The 15,806-nt window shown below is 38.0% G+C and overlaps 1 protein-coding gene across 5 annotated transcripts in view; it reads right to left on the reverse strand.

The window, feature by feature from the left end:
- FCHO2 (FCH and mu domain containing endocytic adaptor 2) overlaps positions 1–15,806 on the reverse strand; it is a 104,237-nt gene that overhangs the window by 7,882 nt on the left and 80,549 nt on the right. For all 5 annotated transcript variants that reach the window (XM_064439076.1, XM_064439075.1, XM_064439073.1 and 2 more), the window contains 5 exons: positions 12,320–12,423; positions 10,135–10,264; positions 5,416–5,527; positions 4,654–4,809; positions 2,399–2,531 (listed from right to left, as the gene is read on the reverse strand). In XM_064439076.1, the coding sequence (XP_064295146.1) occupies positions 2,399–2,531; positions 4,654–4,809; positions 5,416–5,527; positions 10,135–10,264; positions 12,320–12,423 (635 nt within the window). The remainder of the gene's footprint in view (positions 1–2,398; positions 2,532–4,653; positions 4,810–5,415; positions 5,528–10,134; positions 10,265–12,319; positions 12,424–15,806) is intronic.

Here is a 15,806-nt window from a genome sequence, read left to right on the forward strand (position 1 = left end):
CTTCATCCTTAGCAGTTGTGTGCCATACCAACTCAGCTGCCCAAGCAACCAGCAGCAGGGGGCAATACCTGTCATTATGGGACAGGCAGCCAGCAAAATAATTCTTATCTATTCAAAGCATTATTTTTTTTCTGCTGCAGGACAGCTGGATGCTGCTGCTTCTGTAGCTAAGCTTATGTTACTGCCCCACTGCATGTCTACCACCTTCCTCGACCACTTGTGGAAACTTCTATGTCCTGGTGACTCACCGTGCCTTTCCTTGGCAGCCCAGAACCCTTTCTATCTGCCAGGGCTCCTGCACACCAAAGCCTCAATTTCCCCCAACAGCAAAGATCTTAAATAGCTGTAATTCTTCCACAGTCCTAATTTCTGCAGTCCAAAGAATGTTTTGTTCCTTTCATCTTTCTCAGGAATTCTGTGTACTTATTATTGTTATAGATTCAGTATGCCAAGATTTTAAACTATATTGGGAAGATGTGGAAACTGCAATGGTATTAATAACTAGCCTGACAGGTTCTTTGGTTTTTTGATGTAGACAGTTGTCTCAGACGTTCAACCACTTCAATGCAGGCCTAGCAAACCCCTGTTCTCCCTTTGAGGTCAGTCTGTGTCTTGAATTTTCATGAATATTTTTTATTGACAGGCAGAACATCATCTCACAGAATACTTGAGGTTGGAAGGGACCTATGGTGGTTGTCTGGTCTAACTCCCCTGCTCAAGCAGGGCCACTCAGAGCCAGCTGCCCAGGGCCATGACCAGATGGCTTTTGAGTATCTCCAAGGATGGAGACTCCACCATCCCTCTGGGCAACCTGTTCCATTGCTCAGTCACTCTCGCAGGAAAAAAGTGTTTCCTGATGTTCAGAGGGAACCTCCTGTATTTCAGTTTGTGCCCACCACCTCTGGTCCTGTCACTGGGCATCACTGGAAAGAGCCTGGCTCTGTATTCTATGTACCCTCCCTTCAGGAATGTATATCTATTGGTAAGATGCCCCCGAGCCTTCCTTTCTCCAGGCTGAACAGTCCCAGCTCTCTCAGCCTTTCCTCATGGGAGAGATGCTCCAGACCCTTCATCATCTTTGTGGTCTTTTACTGGACTTTCTCCAGTATGCCCATGTCTCTTTTGCAATGGGTAACCCAGAATTGTACACAGTGCTCCTGGTGTGGCCTCACCAGCATTGAGTAGAGGGGAAGGTTCACCTCCCTTAACCTACTAGCAGTTCTTTGCCTAATGCAGCCCAGGAGATCATTTGCTGCCCTGGCCACAAGGGCACATTGATGGCTGATGTTCAACATGGTGTCCTCTCCAGGACCTCCAGGTCCTCTTCTGCCAAGCTTTTTCCCAGCTTGGTGGCCCCCAGCATATATCAGTGCATGGGGTTGTTCCTCCCCAGGTGCACCTCCCCTTGTTGAACTTCATGAGGTTCTCATCAGACATTTGTCCAGCCTGTTGAGGTCCCTCTGGAGGGCAGAATGACCCTCTGGTATATCTAGAGGTTCACTGTCATCAGCAAACTTGCTGAGGGTACACTCTGCCCCATCACCCAGATCATTAATGAAGATGTTAAACGGATTGTAAACTCAGTATTGACCACTGGGGTATATTGCTAGTTACTGGCCTCCAACTAGACTTCGTGCCACTGACCATCACCCTCTGGGCCTGGCTGTTCAGCTAGCTTTCAGTCAACCTCGGTGTCTGCTCATCCAGCTTGCACTCTACCAGCTTCTCCATGAGGATGCTATGGGAGACTGTGTCAAAAGCCTTCCTGACGTCTAAGTAAACAATATCCACGGCTCTCCCTTCATCTATCAGGCCAGTCATTTCCACCATAAAAGTTTATCCAGTTGGTGAAGCATGACTTTCCCTTGATAAATCCATGGGACTACTCTACTCTACACTTCTTGTCCTTCGTGTGCCTGTAAATGTGTTCCAGGATGAGATGTTCCATCATATTGTGAGAGATGAGAACACCATACATTCTCACATATTACAATTCATCAGCTACAGCATCCAGAAGTTAGGCAATTACAAAATCAAAGACAGTACAACTACAAACTCAAACAAACTTCCACCAAACCCCCTAAATTCAAGGAAAATTTGGCTTTGCTAACAAATACCTCACGAAACAGTGTTCGAAGCTTGCACACATGAATTGCAGTGAAGTGTGAGCAAGCTGAAACAGGTCATGAATCCCAGGAAATGACATGAAGCGTAGCAGGAATGCACTAAGCCTGGGCAGAGCCTATGCATTCTAAACAATGACATACCCAGAGCCAGTCTACATGAGGGATGACAGTTCATCTGCATGCTAGCAGGAGGAGCAATTCTTTCAATTTCTCTGTAGATACCAAATCTGCCAGAGTTCGTTAACAAATTCCAAAGGGAAAAAAGTGTTTACCTGATACTTTAAAACATCCACATTGTAATAGGATGCAGATGGATTCTGCTCTGATAATTTCTTGAGGTAGACAGTTATAGCTTGCATGTTCATCCAAAAATCCTTAGTACTGGAGTCACTTTGTGACTGATCACTAGAAAGAAAAAGAAAGGCAGAGCCAGAAGGCAACACTGAGTTTTAGAATTTTGGATGTCTGAAAATTAAGGTTCGATCTCTCCCCTTCACTATTTCAAGCAAGAATTTATTCTAATGCTTTATAACAAATAATTGTACCTTTCTAAAACCTAAAACAAATAACTGCTTGCTTTATCTGGTAAAAATTCTCCTTCCAGGTTGTGGAGCAGAGAGTTTCCTCCACTGATGATCTGTATCACAAGATGGAGTTAATGCTGAATTTGGATTTTACATTGAAATAAACTCAATTTTAATGCAATTAGGTGCCATGAGGATGTGTGGGAGGTGGGGATGAAAGTGGTATTTGAAAAGGAACATAATCCAATTTTGAATAAATCCTAAAATCTTAATTGGCTTTGGTTATGATATAGCTTCACTAATTACACTGAATTAAGATTGGTCCTGTATGTATTAATGTATTTTCATATATTTGTAGAGAGTGTGAGCTTTCAAAATATTTTCCATTAAAAACGATTTTCAAATTATTATAAATGATTGTTTCTCAGCTACTTATAGTTGCAATTCAATCTTAGTAACAATTTGTTATGTCACTTCTGTAAGTAGGTAAGTGCACACATGACTGCAGAAGCAAAATCCTGTTTGGGAGCTATTGGAGCATGGTGTTCTACAGATTAAGAATATTTTCAGTTCTGGTTTCATCAGGTTCATTTTGAATAAGGATGAAGCATTTAAGAAAACTGATTCACAATCGGAATTCAAATCACTTAATGCCTGTGGATACAGTGAGGAACTGCATCCATCCCTGAGGAGGGGTGCAGAGTGTGCCTGCAGAGTGACAGCTGACAGTGAGCACCTGGAACACAGAAAATACGACTGCAGTGGGTTGAATGTCCTAGAAGAGTGATTTGTGTACCAGTAGTCTGTCCAACTTACTTAGAATTTGGTTCTCAATATACTGTTGTGATTAATGGAATTTCCAATTTTCAGTAAAATATATAAACAAACACTTACTTATCACTAGAGAGGCCTTCCGCAATTTAAATAAATGAAACCAGTAGTAGAATCTTTCTGCTGCTCCACAACCAAGTGCAATTCAAATCAGAAATTCTGATAGCACCACAAATATAATTTTCATTAAAAACTTTAATCTCTAGAAATAACAAGGAAGTGATACCCTTTGCAGTATATGACGAAAAGTCAAATTATTACCATACAGCTTTAACTTCGTAAATATCCATTACATGCATCCTTTTTAGTTAGAGGTGAAGTGTTACAGCACTCAAGAGAAGAATGCTAGACATTTTCACAAATATACTTTTCCCAGTATAATTCACTGTCAGATACAGCTCTGCTAACATTTTAGTTACAAACCGTCATGTCAAAAAATGATTAAATTTAATTTTGTATGAAGCATTAATTACATTAAGTATGAATGATCAAAATGAAATTAAATACCGAAGAATGGATACATATGGTTTGATTCATTATTTCAGTAATTTAAAAAATGTAGCATCTAAAAGCATTTAGCTCATTTTTGTATAATTTCTCCAATAAATGATATAGAAACTGCTCAGCTGAAAACAATCTCTGCTAAATATTTACAGCTTTTATATTATTTTTTGCACAGATCTCCAAGTGCTGTGATTTCAAGAACTATCCTACTCAATCAGCTGCCTTTTTTCTTAAGAGTTCTTCCAAGCTGCTCCTACACACCTGAGACATATAGTTATATGATGTATCTGATCTATTGTAGAAATGATACAGCTTAAAAATACACTAGTAAGTGACAAATGAGATTAGGCGTAGGTCCTACTACTTACTTTCCATTTAAGGCTACTGTTTCATCATTTAATCTTACCATTGTTACTACTGTATAAAGAAATAACTTACAAAATGCATGTAAAAACACAGCTACATTTACAAACTATTTTTTATGGCCCCTGGTATTCTTAGCACAAGTTTCAAGTCCAGTAATCACTGAGATTTTTAATGGTGGCAGTGGAGAGAACTGACCTGAACAAGATTAATTAGAAATCAAATTATGACTGTAGAGAATTCTGATTTACATATACAACTCTCATTTTACAAATCATACAAAACATTTTACAAACCAAACAAACCTGTATACAAGTTGTGCATTTGGAAGAATCTGCTCTAGTTTGCTTGTGTTTTTTACTCTGAAGCAGAGCACAGCTGGAGATGGGTTGCTGGTGAAGACTTTAATAATCCCACTTGGGAATGATACTGTCATATCACCAGTAATCTTCACAATACATCTAGAAAGAGAATGAAAACGTTAGTTTCATTGCAACTCATTAACTGCCTAGTCGTAATACTAATTTTAAAGCAACCACTGTACTTCCACAATCTGATGAATTGAATTAAAAACGGAAAATTAACTCCAAATGAGGGTAATGTGGCACTGTGACAATGTACTATCACTTTCAACTTGGAAGTCAGATGAAATAAGTAAAGAAAAACGTTTAGCCGGTTAAGCATACAGTAGTCTTGGTGGATATTTTTCAGGCTTTGAAAACATGGCACAACTATGCTTACGCAAGGCCTAAGTATCATAGCAAGGGGTGTGACAGGGGGAACGAGGTGCTTTTAGCTGCCCAAATTTACATGTAGCACCTACCTGACTATGATAAAAACCCTTCTCATCTCCAGTGTTCTCACTGAAGACATTTTTGCGAAGCAGGGATATATGAACTCCTAGTGGGATGCAGGCCAATACAGAGCAATAAGCCACTGTTGTCACTTGTACCAGGGGAAAAATTCCCCTTTGAATCCCCCTTCTAATGAATATACATTTTCCCCCAAAAATATTAAAACCAGTGTGTTTTCTTATTACATTCAAAACAATTCACTATTTAACTAACTTTGTGGGATCTGCTCCTTTAAAGTAGGCGTTAACAGATTCAGTAAGGGCTACTGCAACAGGCAAGGTGTCCTGGTTTCCAAGGCTGACAGGGCTGGGACCACGTGAAACACCTAGAATACATACAGTGTATAGGTTTAATTTTCAAAAAGCTTAGCAGTAGATTTCAGAATGGTTGACTACATCTGTAATTTTCACAAGAGGTTACAACCATTAAGGTCACAGTAGTGTCTGAAGTATTACTTGACAAGTATGTAGAAAAATATGAACATTAAGTACAGTACAACCGCACCATCAAAACACTGCTTAGCAGCCTAAGAAAACAGGACTATCAGGATGACATTATGTAAATGGACGGACACAGGAAATACATATGAGACAGAGGAAGACTGCACTAAAATGGCTACCGATGAAAACAAAGTCAACAGATCCAAAGGAAATTAGACATTGACTAGACTACTTAAAAAAATCCCTACTGTATGCTTATTGTATGGAAAAAACCATATAATAAAATGATCACAGAAATGCAAATAATTAACTTACGGTATGGAAGAACTTAAATGCAAATACATTAATATCACCCCATATAAGTGAACAGTTGAACATTCTTTTAACTATTTTGGCCAAAGATTACAATTCCCAAGCAGAAATTATTGGAGAAGCCTTCACAGATGCCTGTGCCAACACAACACAGCTTCAATGCATGTCATCAACTCAGCTCAAATCAACTCAGACCTCATAATAAGGCTTTTTGAAATCTGTGTGTACAATTGATGAAACCAGTTGTCATGGGATTTTACTTTTCCCCAATTTTCTATATGTTCACTGAACATAAAAGACAATACTGGAAGTTCCATCTTTTTATTAGTGCAGCAGCACAGTGGAGAGCATCTTAAAGGATTTTTTTGTACCACTGCTGAAATGGCCTGTATCACCTAATATTACCTATTACAAAGAAGGCACAAACTTTCATGTTTCATGAGCAAAATGAGAAATTTTTCTTTCATACCATAAAGTAGAAAGAAAATGTTTCTGTATGATATTACTCATGGCAACTAATTCTATTTACTTTAAAACAGTGGCTTTCAAAAGCAAAATGGAAGTTGGGACTTCGTTCTTTACAGAAGGTCTAATATGAGATATTAGACCTTAAAATCGGAGACAAGTGAAAGAAGTAGTAACAACAAGAGAGTAAAAAACAGGAGTTGGTCTAATTCTTCTACCTCACACCTCACTCTCCATCATGGTTTCTTGCCTGAGGTAGTAAAATGTTCAGAATACTTCTCGGTACCATGAAAAAAACCTCTAGTGCAACACTTAGGCCTCCTTAAATCAAAAGCAATACTCTAGTCAGAAGAGTTCAAAACCAAAAATTCTTAGATTAACAAAATATTACGATGCTGGCTACAAAACACTGATTTATGGGCAGTTTCCCCCCCCCCCCCCCAATATAAACAGTAGGTTGCTTTTATTTATTCTTTCAGACAATACATGGTCATGTTTCCAAAGTTCTCTTTCTCTCCCTGAAAACTACCGATAAAAGCTCTGATTCTAAATAGTGTCAGGAATCCAGAAATCATGATTTCAAGAAGCAAATGTGCAGTAAAATAATGAGTTAACAACAACCAGAAATTCTGTTTGGTGCAATACTGAACTCCAGAAGTATTCTGTATCAAAAGCCAAAATACGCACTCAATGGATTTGGCACTATGGTTGCTGGGGTGTTTTACTGTCCTTTCCCCCAGTTTACTACGGAAAACCAAACAATGGCAGACCAGATAGGAAGTGATTACTCTGTATTAATTACACTGGATTGTTTACAGATGTATAGATTATTTTTACATCTTTTACTTATAATGGTCTTTTGTATATTTTTATATTGATATTTGAATATCATGCAGAGTAATGCAAATATATAAATAATATTCCTATTACTAAAAGACAAATACTATTCTTTTCTTAACTGAAGAGTGAAATTTATTAGGAATAACAACACTATTTCTACTGTTTTTGGAAAGTCCAAAGCAAATATATATATGTGTACACATTAATCTGAGATGTATTTGAGTGACCACAAATGAGATAGCTTCTCTCTTCTTTGCTCTGCCCCCACTTTGATTCATAAAAATATCTGTGTTCTACTAAAAACCAATAAACTCAAGCAAATGTAACTGCTTAACCTAACTCTTGAAGTCATCGTTTTGTTGCCTTGCTCCTGAAAATACAATGCAATGCAGCAATATGCAGCTTCAGGGCCTTCCACACCTGCTGCGAGCTCTCAGAGGGATGGGATGTCACAGAGCTGCACTGAGGCAGACTTGCTGCGTCTCAGGCGTAGCGCAGCTCCAGACTCCAGTTCTAGCACCTTCAGCAGTGACAGCAAAGCTGGCTTTGATGCCCTGCCACCTGCCTCAGCCCCGAGCACCATTTACAGCCCCTGAGCTGTGCTAACACAAGAGCTAGTGACCCAACCATGCAAACTGTTGCACTGACCGCTCAAAGATGTTGCCAAACTGCAGAATAAAAGATTGCATCATTGGTCACAAGAAGGGCAAATAAATAAACCTGATCAAATGGTTTTAGTTCAGTTTAGGAACAAAGATTCAGACAATTTTAATATTGGCTAAATGGCTGTCATAAAAGTAAAATTAAAAAAAAGATTACCTTTGTTACGTGTATCTTCAAAGGTTTGTTATATGCAAATATAGAAACATTTTTACCGACTTGTTGAGAATAAGGATCGTCAAAGTGAAAATGTATTCACTTTACTTGAAAGAAAGCAGTAATGACAAACCAAAGCAGCAAGACCAAGTTTCAGCTTGTTTGGGGTAGCAGGAGGTGACAGACAGAGGATTACATTATATAAAACTGGTTATATCAAGTTTTGATGATTTCAGCAACATATAACTTGCTGTTAAGTAGTTGAGCTTTCAAACTACTTTTATCTGTCAGATACCAGAAACAGCTGGAGAAACTTGGTTCAAAAGTAATACAATTTTATTAGGTGTAGTGTATTAGGATGATTAGTTAACATGTAAATCTGCTTTGAGTACAATACCTGGTGGTGGCTCACAAAGCTTTTCAATTGTAGGAAGATTTTCAATCAAAAGATCATCCTCTATTACATTTAAATGAAACAAAACATTGCAAGAAAACAAAATATTTCAAGCAAAAATAGATGTTAAAAAATTAATATATGTAAAAATACGTTGCAAATTAAAATAAGGCTAAAGCATAAAAGAAACATTCAATTATGCATGCCTTAAAGTTCACTTGGAAAAAGATAACTAGAGTCAACTCTCCATTACTTAGAACACATGGGATAAGGGAAACACTGGATTGTGCAAAAGTCAGAAGAATACAGACAGTAGTGCAGAGTATATCCTCATGCCCCAAGGTCATTCAGTTCTCTGCACTGTCCTTCCCAGCTCTCCAGGACTATTTAACTCATACAGTCAGTGCAGATGGAACTGGCCTTATTTATTTTTGCCAGGCCAGGTTAATAACCATGTCAAACCTCAGTGTCAGCACACACCTCCTTACCTCCTCCCTCACCTCATGATTTCACTCTGTCACTGTCTCACACACTCAGAGCTGGGGCTATTCATGCTGCTGCCACCAACTTTTGGTTCCTTGGCACCAGTGCTGAGGCCTGAGGATGTGACCCTGGATGGACTTTGGCAACCAAAATATCAGTTATCTTTCTGTGATGCTTCTCAGCTTTGGGAAACTGGTGGACACTGAACTGTAGCAGCTAAGACTGGACAGACCTTACTAGCTTTGGTCCTGCACAGGGTGGGAACGGCTGCACTGCTCCCACTAGAAGCTGTGCAGATGCTCTCCTGAGCTGCTGAGCCTGGGTGAGGAATCCTTGGCATCAGTAACATTCACCAATAACTGAGTGTTATCTTAAGAATGTGATTTAACTTGGGACTAAAATGGTAATAGTGTTCAGGAAAGAAATACTTCAATTCTGCTAAAGAAACAAGTCAAATATCTTTAAAAAAAGATTTTTTTTATGTATATAAAAATATATATAAAAAACCCCAATACGTCTCATTTTCATTTGTTATAACCAAATGTCAAAACCGAAGGACTTCCCTTTAAAAACATGAGAAAAACTTCTGAAATCAGTGGCAACACATGAAGACTAATTTGCTTTTCATCTTCATCTTTTTTATTTGATTGTTTGTTTTGCTTTTACTAAACACCTCTGTTTAGCCTATGTACTTCACTAACTTGAAGAAAAAGATGCATTACTTTCATTTTTTTGGGGAACTGCAATTACAGGATAACAAACCAAATAAAAAGAACATGAAAGAACTCAATTTTGTGAACATTTATATTCAATCAAATTTATCAGTATCCCAAAATACTTCTGCACCTATACAATAACATCTTCTGAATGAATACATGATAACACATTGTGCTTGATGGATGGAGATACAAGCATACCAAATAAGAATTCATGGAATATTAATTTTGAAAGATATTTCCCTAAAGAACATGCCATAATTGGATCTATGGTCTAATCTAATTAAATCCACTGTCCTGTCTCTCAGTGTCCTTTAGAAGCAGATATTGCAAAGATGCTTGAAGTACCTAGACTGGACTCACATATGGAACAACTAACTCCAACAAATGGTTTTCCTAACAGGTGGAACCTAGTGGCAGAATTATGCTATTTCTAAAATAAGTTAAAATGGTTAATTTAACTTACCAACTGTAGGTGTGTTTGCTGCACTCAGGGAAGCAGAAGAGGATATTGAGGAAATGCTCTCTGCACGTGCCAAGGGAGCTGCAGGAGGTGGACTTGAGTTAGAGGTCAATGGAGGGCTGAATGGCCTAGGCTGAGCAAAAGAGATTACAAGTGTATTACACAGAGTGGTTTTAAAGAGATGAAAAAAAGACTGTAAATAGAGGAGTTCTTCATTTCATGCCCCAATCAATTTCATAGTGTTTCTCAGCATAGTTCCTTTAATGCTGTATATACCCTAGTTTTTAGTTTAAAACAGAGAACCCAGATTTTTCCATTGGAATCAATTCCATTATTTCATGGATTATCGTTACTATTTTTTTGCGTGTGTAGCTATGTCTAATATATTTGGTTATGTAGCAGCCTGTCAATAATTGTGCAATAACACGGTAGCAGAACTGAAGCCTACAGCTCTGTGCATGTTTGCAACAAGTGTGGATTTACAGAGCTAAAGGAAAGCTACAAACAAACTGGAAACAAGTCCAGCAGAGGGCAACTAAAAGAGTTGGGACTGGAGTACATGAGAGAGGGGGACAGGCTGAAGGACCTGGGTTTGTTCAGCCTGGAGAACAGAAGCCTAAGGAGGGATCCACTAGCAGTCTTTTACTAGCTAAAAGTGGGTAAAAACAAGGCTGAGTTGGGCTCTTCTCAGAGATGCAAGAGCTACAGCAAAGGAAATTTCAGCCTAACTTAGGGGAAAAATTCTTGTAACCTCGTGGTTAAACCCTGGAACAGGTTGCCCAGAGATTGTAATAGCTCCCTCTCTGGAAATTTTCAAAACTCACAGCATGTCCCTGAGCAACGTGATGCAATTTTGAAGTTGGCCCTTTGAGCAGGAGGTTGGCCTAGAGATCCTCAGAAGTCCCTTCCATCCTAAATCTCTGGATGATTTTATGATTCACTTAGCTGTTAAGGTATTAAACTAACTAATGACATTTTGTGATTAACCTATCTAAAAGGTACTGGAACCCCTGAAGAATCTATTTTGGCTGGGTATCTGGGGCTTTTTAATTTTATTTTGGTTCTATCATACTCGTTGCTGGGTATCTGGCTTTTAAACAGAATATGGGAATTGTAAAAGGAGACGATATATAACAAAGACTACTGACAATCTTCCACTTGTGTCCAGATAATAGCCAATTATCTAAAACAACAGTATAAAATGAATGAATGTGCAGAAAAATACTTTATAGCAGAATGGTACCAGCTCAATTCTTCTCTTTAATCATGATGACATGAAGAACAGATTCCTTGGTCTAAGAGCAATTACTGCAACTTTATATTGGAATGAGAAAAGAATCTCAAAATGAACCCTATTTTGACCTTATTCTGACTTACAGAAATGCAAAACAGTTTAAAAAATGTTTGTTTGTCAAAGCATAAGATGAGAATTTTGTCCATAACAAGAATATGGAGAAAATACCTTGCTACTTTGAAAGACAGTAAGAGGATCTTACCATGGTAACATTTTTCCAGGTCAGTAAGTCAAATGAAACCCAAAGAATCCTAATATTCATAGAAGAGATTAAGCATGGCTTGGTCTGATATGCTGCCTGGGTATTTGCATTCTTTGCCACATTCCTTATCGGCAGGTGAACCTGCACTGCAGGCAGTGAGCAGAGATGCAGGCAGTGTGCAACCTCTTGCTATCCGGATGGGCAGCTGCTGCAAGCTGCCACTTGCCTTCTCCACCAACCAGCACCAAGGGCAAGGAGAAGTCACAGCAGGGCTAATTGTGTCAACACATGACTGATAAAGATCTACTTGATGCCATTCGTTCCCCAAAGCTTTGGTAACATCCCTAAATCAGAGGAACTTTGTTAATAACTTCATCAGTATTTCACATTTTGAGAACTTCAACCTCATACACTTGCTATTGTTTCATTATCAAATTATTGGTTTGTTCAATTAAAAACATTCAGCCAATGTAAAAATTATGTTTTGGACCTTTGTAGTTCTGTTAAGGATTATTTTCTTACAGTAATATAGTTACTGTGAACAACTTCTACCCCTATCTGGTAATGTTGAAAATCTGCTTATGTGATTCCTTGAACATTGGCTGGAAAAGAACTCCACCATAACAGTGTAAGCGAATGGTATATCTGAAATCAAGTTACAATGGAGAATTAAAAAAACAATCAATACATACTATTTCATTAATCCCACTAAGTTTCCCAGTAGACAGCTTTGGTCTTGAAGCAGGCCTTGGAGGAGGTACAATGGTGCCTACAGAAAGAGGAGTTGTGGGCCTTGCTGAAAGAGAGCAAATTTAAGGAAATAAATATTAGAAAGGTCACACTGAACATAAACATGTACTCACTCTAATAGCATAACTGGAAGTTATGTTCCTACTAAAAGTTCCTATTTTACAAGCTCCACTTTGTAAGATTTACCACTAATGATAAATGCTTTTAAAATAGGGCCATGTGATACCCTGAAAAGTGACTCTAAAAATGGCATCATGGGCTTTCTCATTGCTCTCAAATTATTTTATGCTAACTATTCTTGGAGGTTTGTATGTAAAAAGATGGTTTTACTTGAGTTTCCTTTTGTGTATAAGCAATCTGGATTCAGAATACAGGACAGTCTTTCATGTCTCACCACAAATGGAAGATTCAGTGGAAATTCATATTTGGTCCTGGCTGACAATGGCATAACTCTGTTTACACCAAATTTTGCCCACTGAAATCCCATTTACTTCAACAAGTGTATACCAGTGTAACAGATAAATTACTCTGTTGATTGTAAGAACATACTATCTCATTACCTCTTAGCCATGCTATGAGAAGTAAAAAAGTTGTTAAAAAAACCAGCACTTCCCCCATGTCCTTTTAACTGAACAGAAAAAATTAACAGATGGTGGCAGCAGTACAAAGATGCCACTTTTACAAAGTCACTTTTCTGAATCGATTGCATAGAACTGTATTTCAAAATAAATGTTAGATGCCATCCAATGAGCACACAAGATCTAAAATTAACTTCAAAATAGACTGAAATCCTAATATATGACTATGTTGTTGTAGCGTGTCCTATTATCGCTCTCAAATTATTCTGGATGGTTCTTTTTTAATTAAATCAGTTAATGTTATTTAAAAATGCAGCTTAAGTATGGAGTTTTCTCAGGCATTCAGCATAACTCTGCTGTTGTTAAGTATGGGAGTTTCATCAGTGACTTGGGAAGAAAGAAATTGGGCTAATACTAACCACATCCACCTTAAGAGTTGCAAACTCAAATGTTCCCAGATAAATTAACTTCTAAAATATAAGTCATTCCTTTTAAATTCTTATGCCCCAAGACAACAGTGCATGCCAAACAAGTATTCAGTGAGTCAGGGCACACTTCTTTTGCCCTCTTAGTGTGTAGCATTACCGTGACATCATCCATGCTTCAAAATACTGGGTGTTAAAAAGGTACAGTTTTAAATCTAATTTATTTATTTAATCTGAAACTATCTATACAAAGCCATTTAGGAATAAAGTTGTTTTTGCAAATTCAGACACTTAATCTTTGAGATCTCACTGCTGTCTGATGTCCCACAAAAATATATTCCAATTTCTAGAAAAGCAAAATTCTATAGTTAAGAGAAAGCAATGCCTTTAATTGAATAATTTGAATTTTTCTTATTTCAAGCTTCATTCATTGTCCTAACTTTCAAGGAAGTTGGTGCTAACAAGCAGTTTAGTATATTCTGAGTAAGAAGATGAGTTAGTTTTAACGTCAGGTGAATGATAATAACAAAGAAAAATGAGTCCAAAGCTTGCTTTTTGGAGTCAGTTATTAGCAAAGAGCAGTACACAATGCATGCTTGCCATACCCTTATTTGTATGAGCACAAGAAGACACTAAACTATAGTCCAGTAGTGCTGAAGATGATGCAGAAGAAATTTCAGCAGCCGTGCCAGTTTCTTCAATGAATAATTGTTCATGGCATACAGTGTTATTGAAAAGGTCACTTTGATCCTCAGAAGCACAGCTGTTGGAAGAATTCCCAAGCAAAGCAGAAGAGGCAAGGCAGGCATTTTCAGTTTTAAAGTGGGGTTCCTTCTTGTCTGCGCTTGTGTGTCTAATTGTAAGAAGTTCATCAGCAAAGGAAATCCACTGACTCTGAGACCGTGAAACACAGGATAAAGTACTGGTACTCCCTGATGGTGCTGTAACACCAGATTTGCACAAAGTGCTAATGGTAAAGTCTGGTGAGGGTGGGCTTGTACACCCAGAATCTGTCTGGTGTCCAAGCAAAGACTGAGATACTCTACACCCAGGCAAATCAGTGGTAGATGAGGAGGAGCTCCTATTGTGCTCTTTTAGTGTAGCTGAAGGAAAAGGGAAGAATTGAAACTAGGACCAACACTGAAAAGACAAAAATTTCAATATTCAAAAAAGTATTCAATATCCACTGCAAGAGGATTACTAGCCTGCAAGAAAAATAACTGCTCTACTAGGCCAAAAGTCCCACCACTTACAAATGAAAGAAAAAAAACCCCCAAACCCCCAAACCAGCCACATATCACATGTACTTCATTCATAGTGCCAACCATGCCACTTTCCATTTTTTAAGTAAGCCAAAAAATAACATATTGTGTTTCTCTCCACTTGAGGCCATACTTCCCATGACTCTTCTTATTCTCTGGCTTCCTCCGTGCTGTGGTTTAACTTCTCATCTTTGCCTTTTCCTTCTTGTGTCCTACTCCATTTTTGTTTCTTTTCTATACCTTTCCGCTTTTAATTTCTTTCGAAGTTATTTAATCAAGCCTGTCCTATCCTGTTCTTTCCAAATACTTTTATCCTCTTACCCTTAACATTTTTAATGGGAAGGCCCAATATAAATGGCTATCTGGTGAATGAATGACGACAATGCAGTCGTGAGATTCTGTTTGATATTTTTCTGTCTGTATCAACCTGTGGCTAGTACATAACTATATGTATGATCCATCATCCACCCCAGCTTATTTCCTCTCTCATCCTACAGTGTTCAGGCTGCCAGAAAACAGGAGTTTTCCACAAGTAGTCCCTGCATTGGCTGTTGCCTGTTGTAGCAGATGACAACAGAAGCAGAAAATGCAAGGTTAGTCAATTCTCAACATCTTGCAGATTGGCAAAGCTAGGAGCAACAACAGAGTAACATACAGAATCAGGAGAGCGCAACACATTTAAAAGTTCAGATCAAAAGTATAGGTATTCTCTCTACAGTGGTTCTTTTGCCATGAACAAGTACATTCTCTAAGACCACATAAAGAGAGTTTTAACACAGCTTTCCCTTTCTAACAGATGCTTTAAATGTCATTCAAAGACTTTAAAATACTACTATAAATCCTATTCAAAAAGCAATGTGGAAATGTTAAAAACTATTTTAAAAAGCATTTTTACAATATCAATAGCTGGCTAAAAAATGTCTCATGTTTGGTCAAGATAACAAAGTTAGCTTAAACTAATAATAAAAGCAGGATTATTCATGGATGACCAAAGTTTACTTCTGTACTGCATAAACCACTGTCTGCTAAATTACCATGGCAGTTTAAATGTTCAATGATTAACACAGAGTTATGAAACAGTATCTAAAGAAATATTTTAACAGTAAAAAGAAAAAAGTAATCTGTGGGACATGCTACATCATGATATACAGATATGCTGTACAC

This window comes from Phalacrocorax carbo, chromosome Z (genome assembly GCF_963921805.1).
Source record: "Phalacrocorax carbo chromosome Z, bPhaCar2.1, whole genome shotgun sequence".
NCBI classification, from domain to species: domain Eukaryota; kingdom Metazoa; phylum Chordata; class Aves; order Suliformes; family Phalacrocoracidae; genus Phalacrocorax; species Phalacrocorax carbo.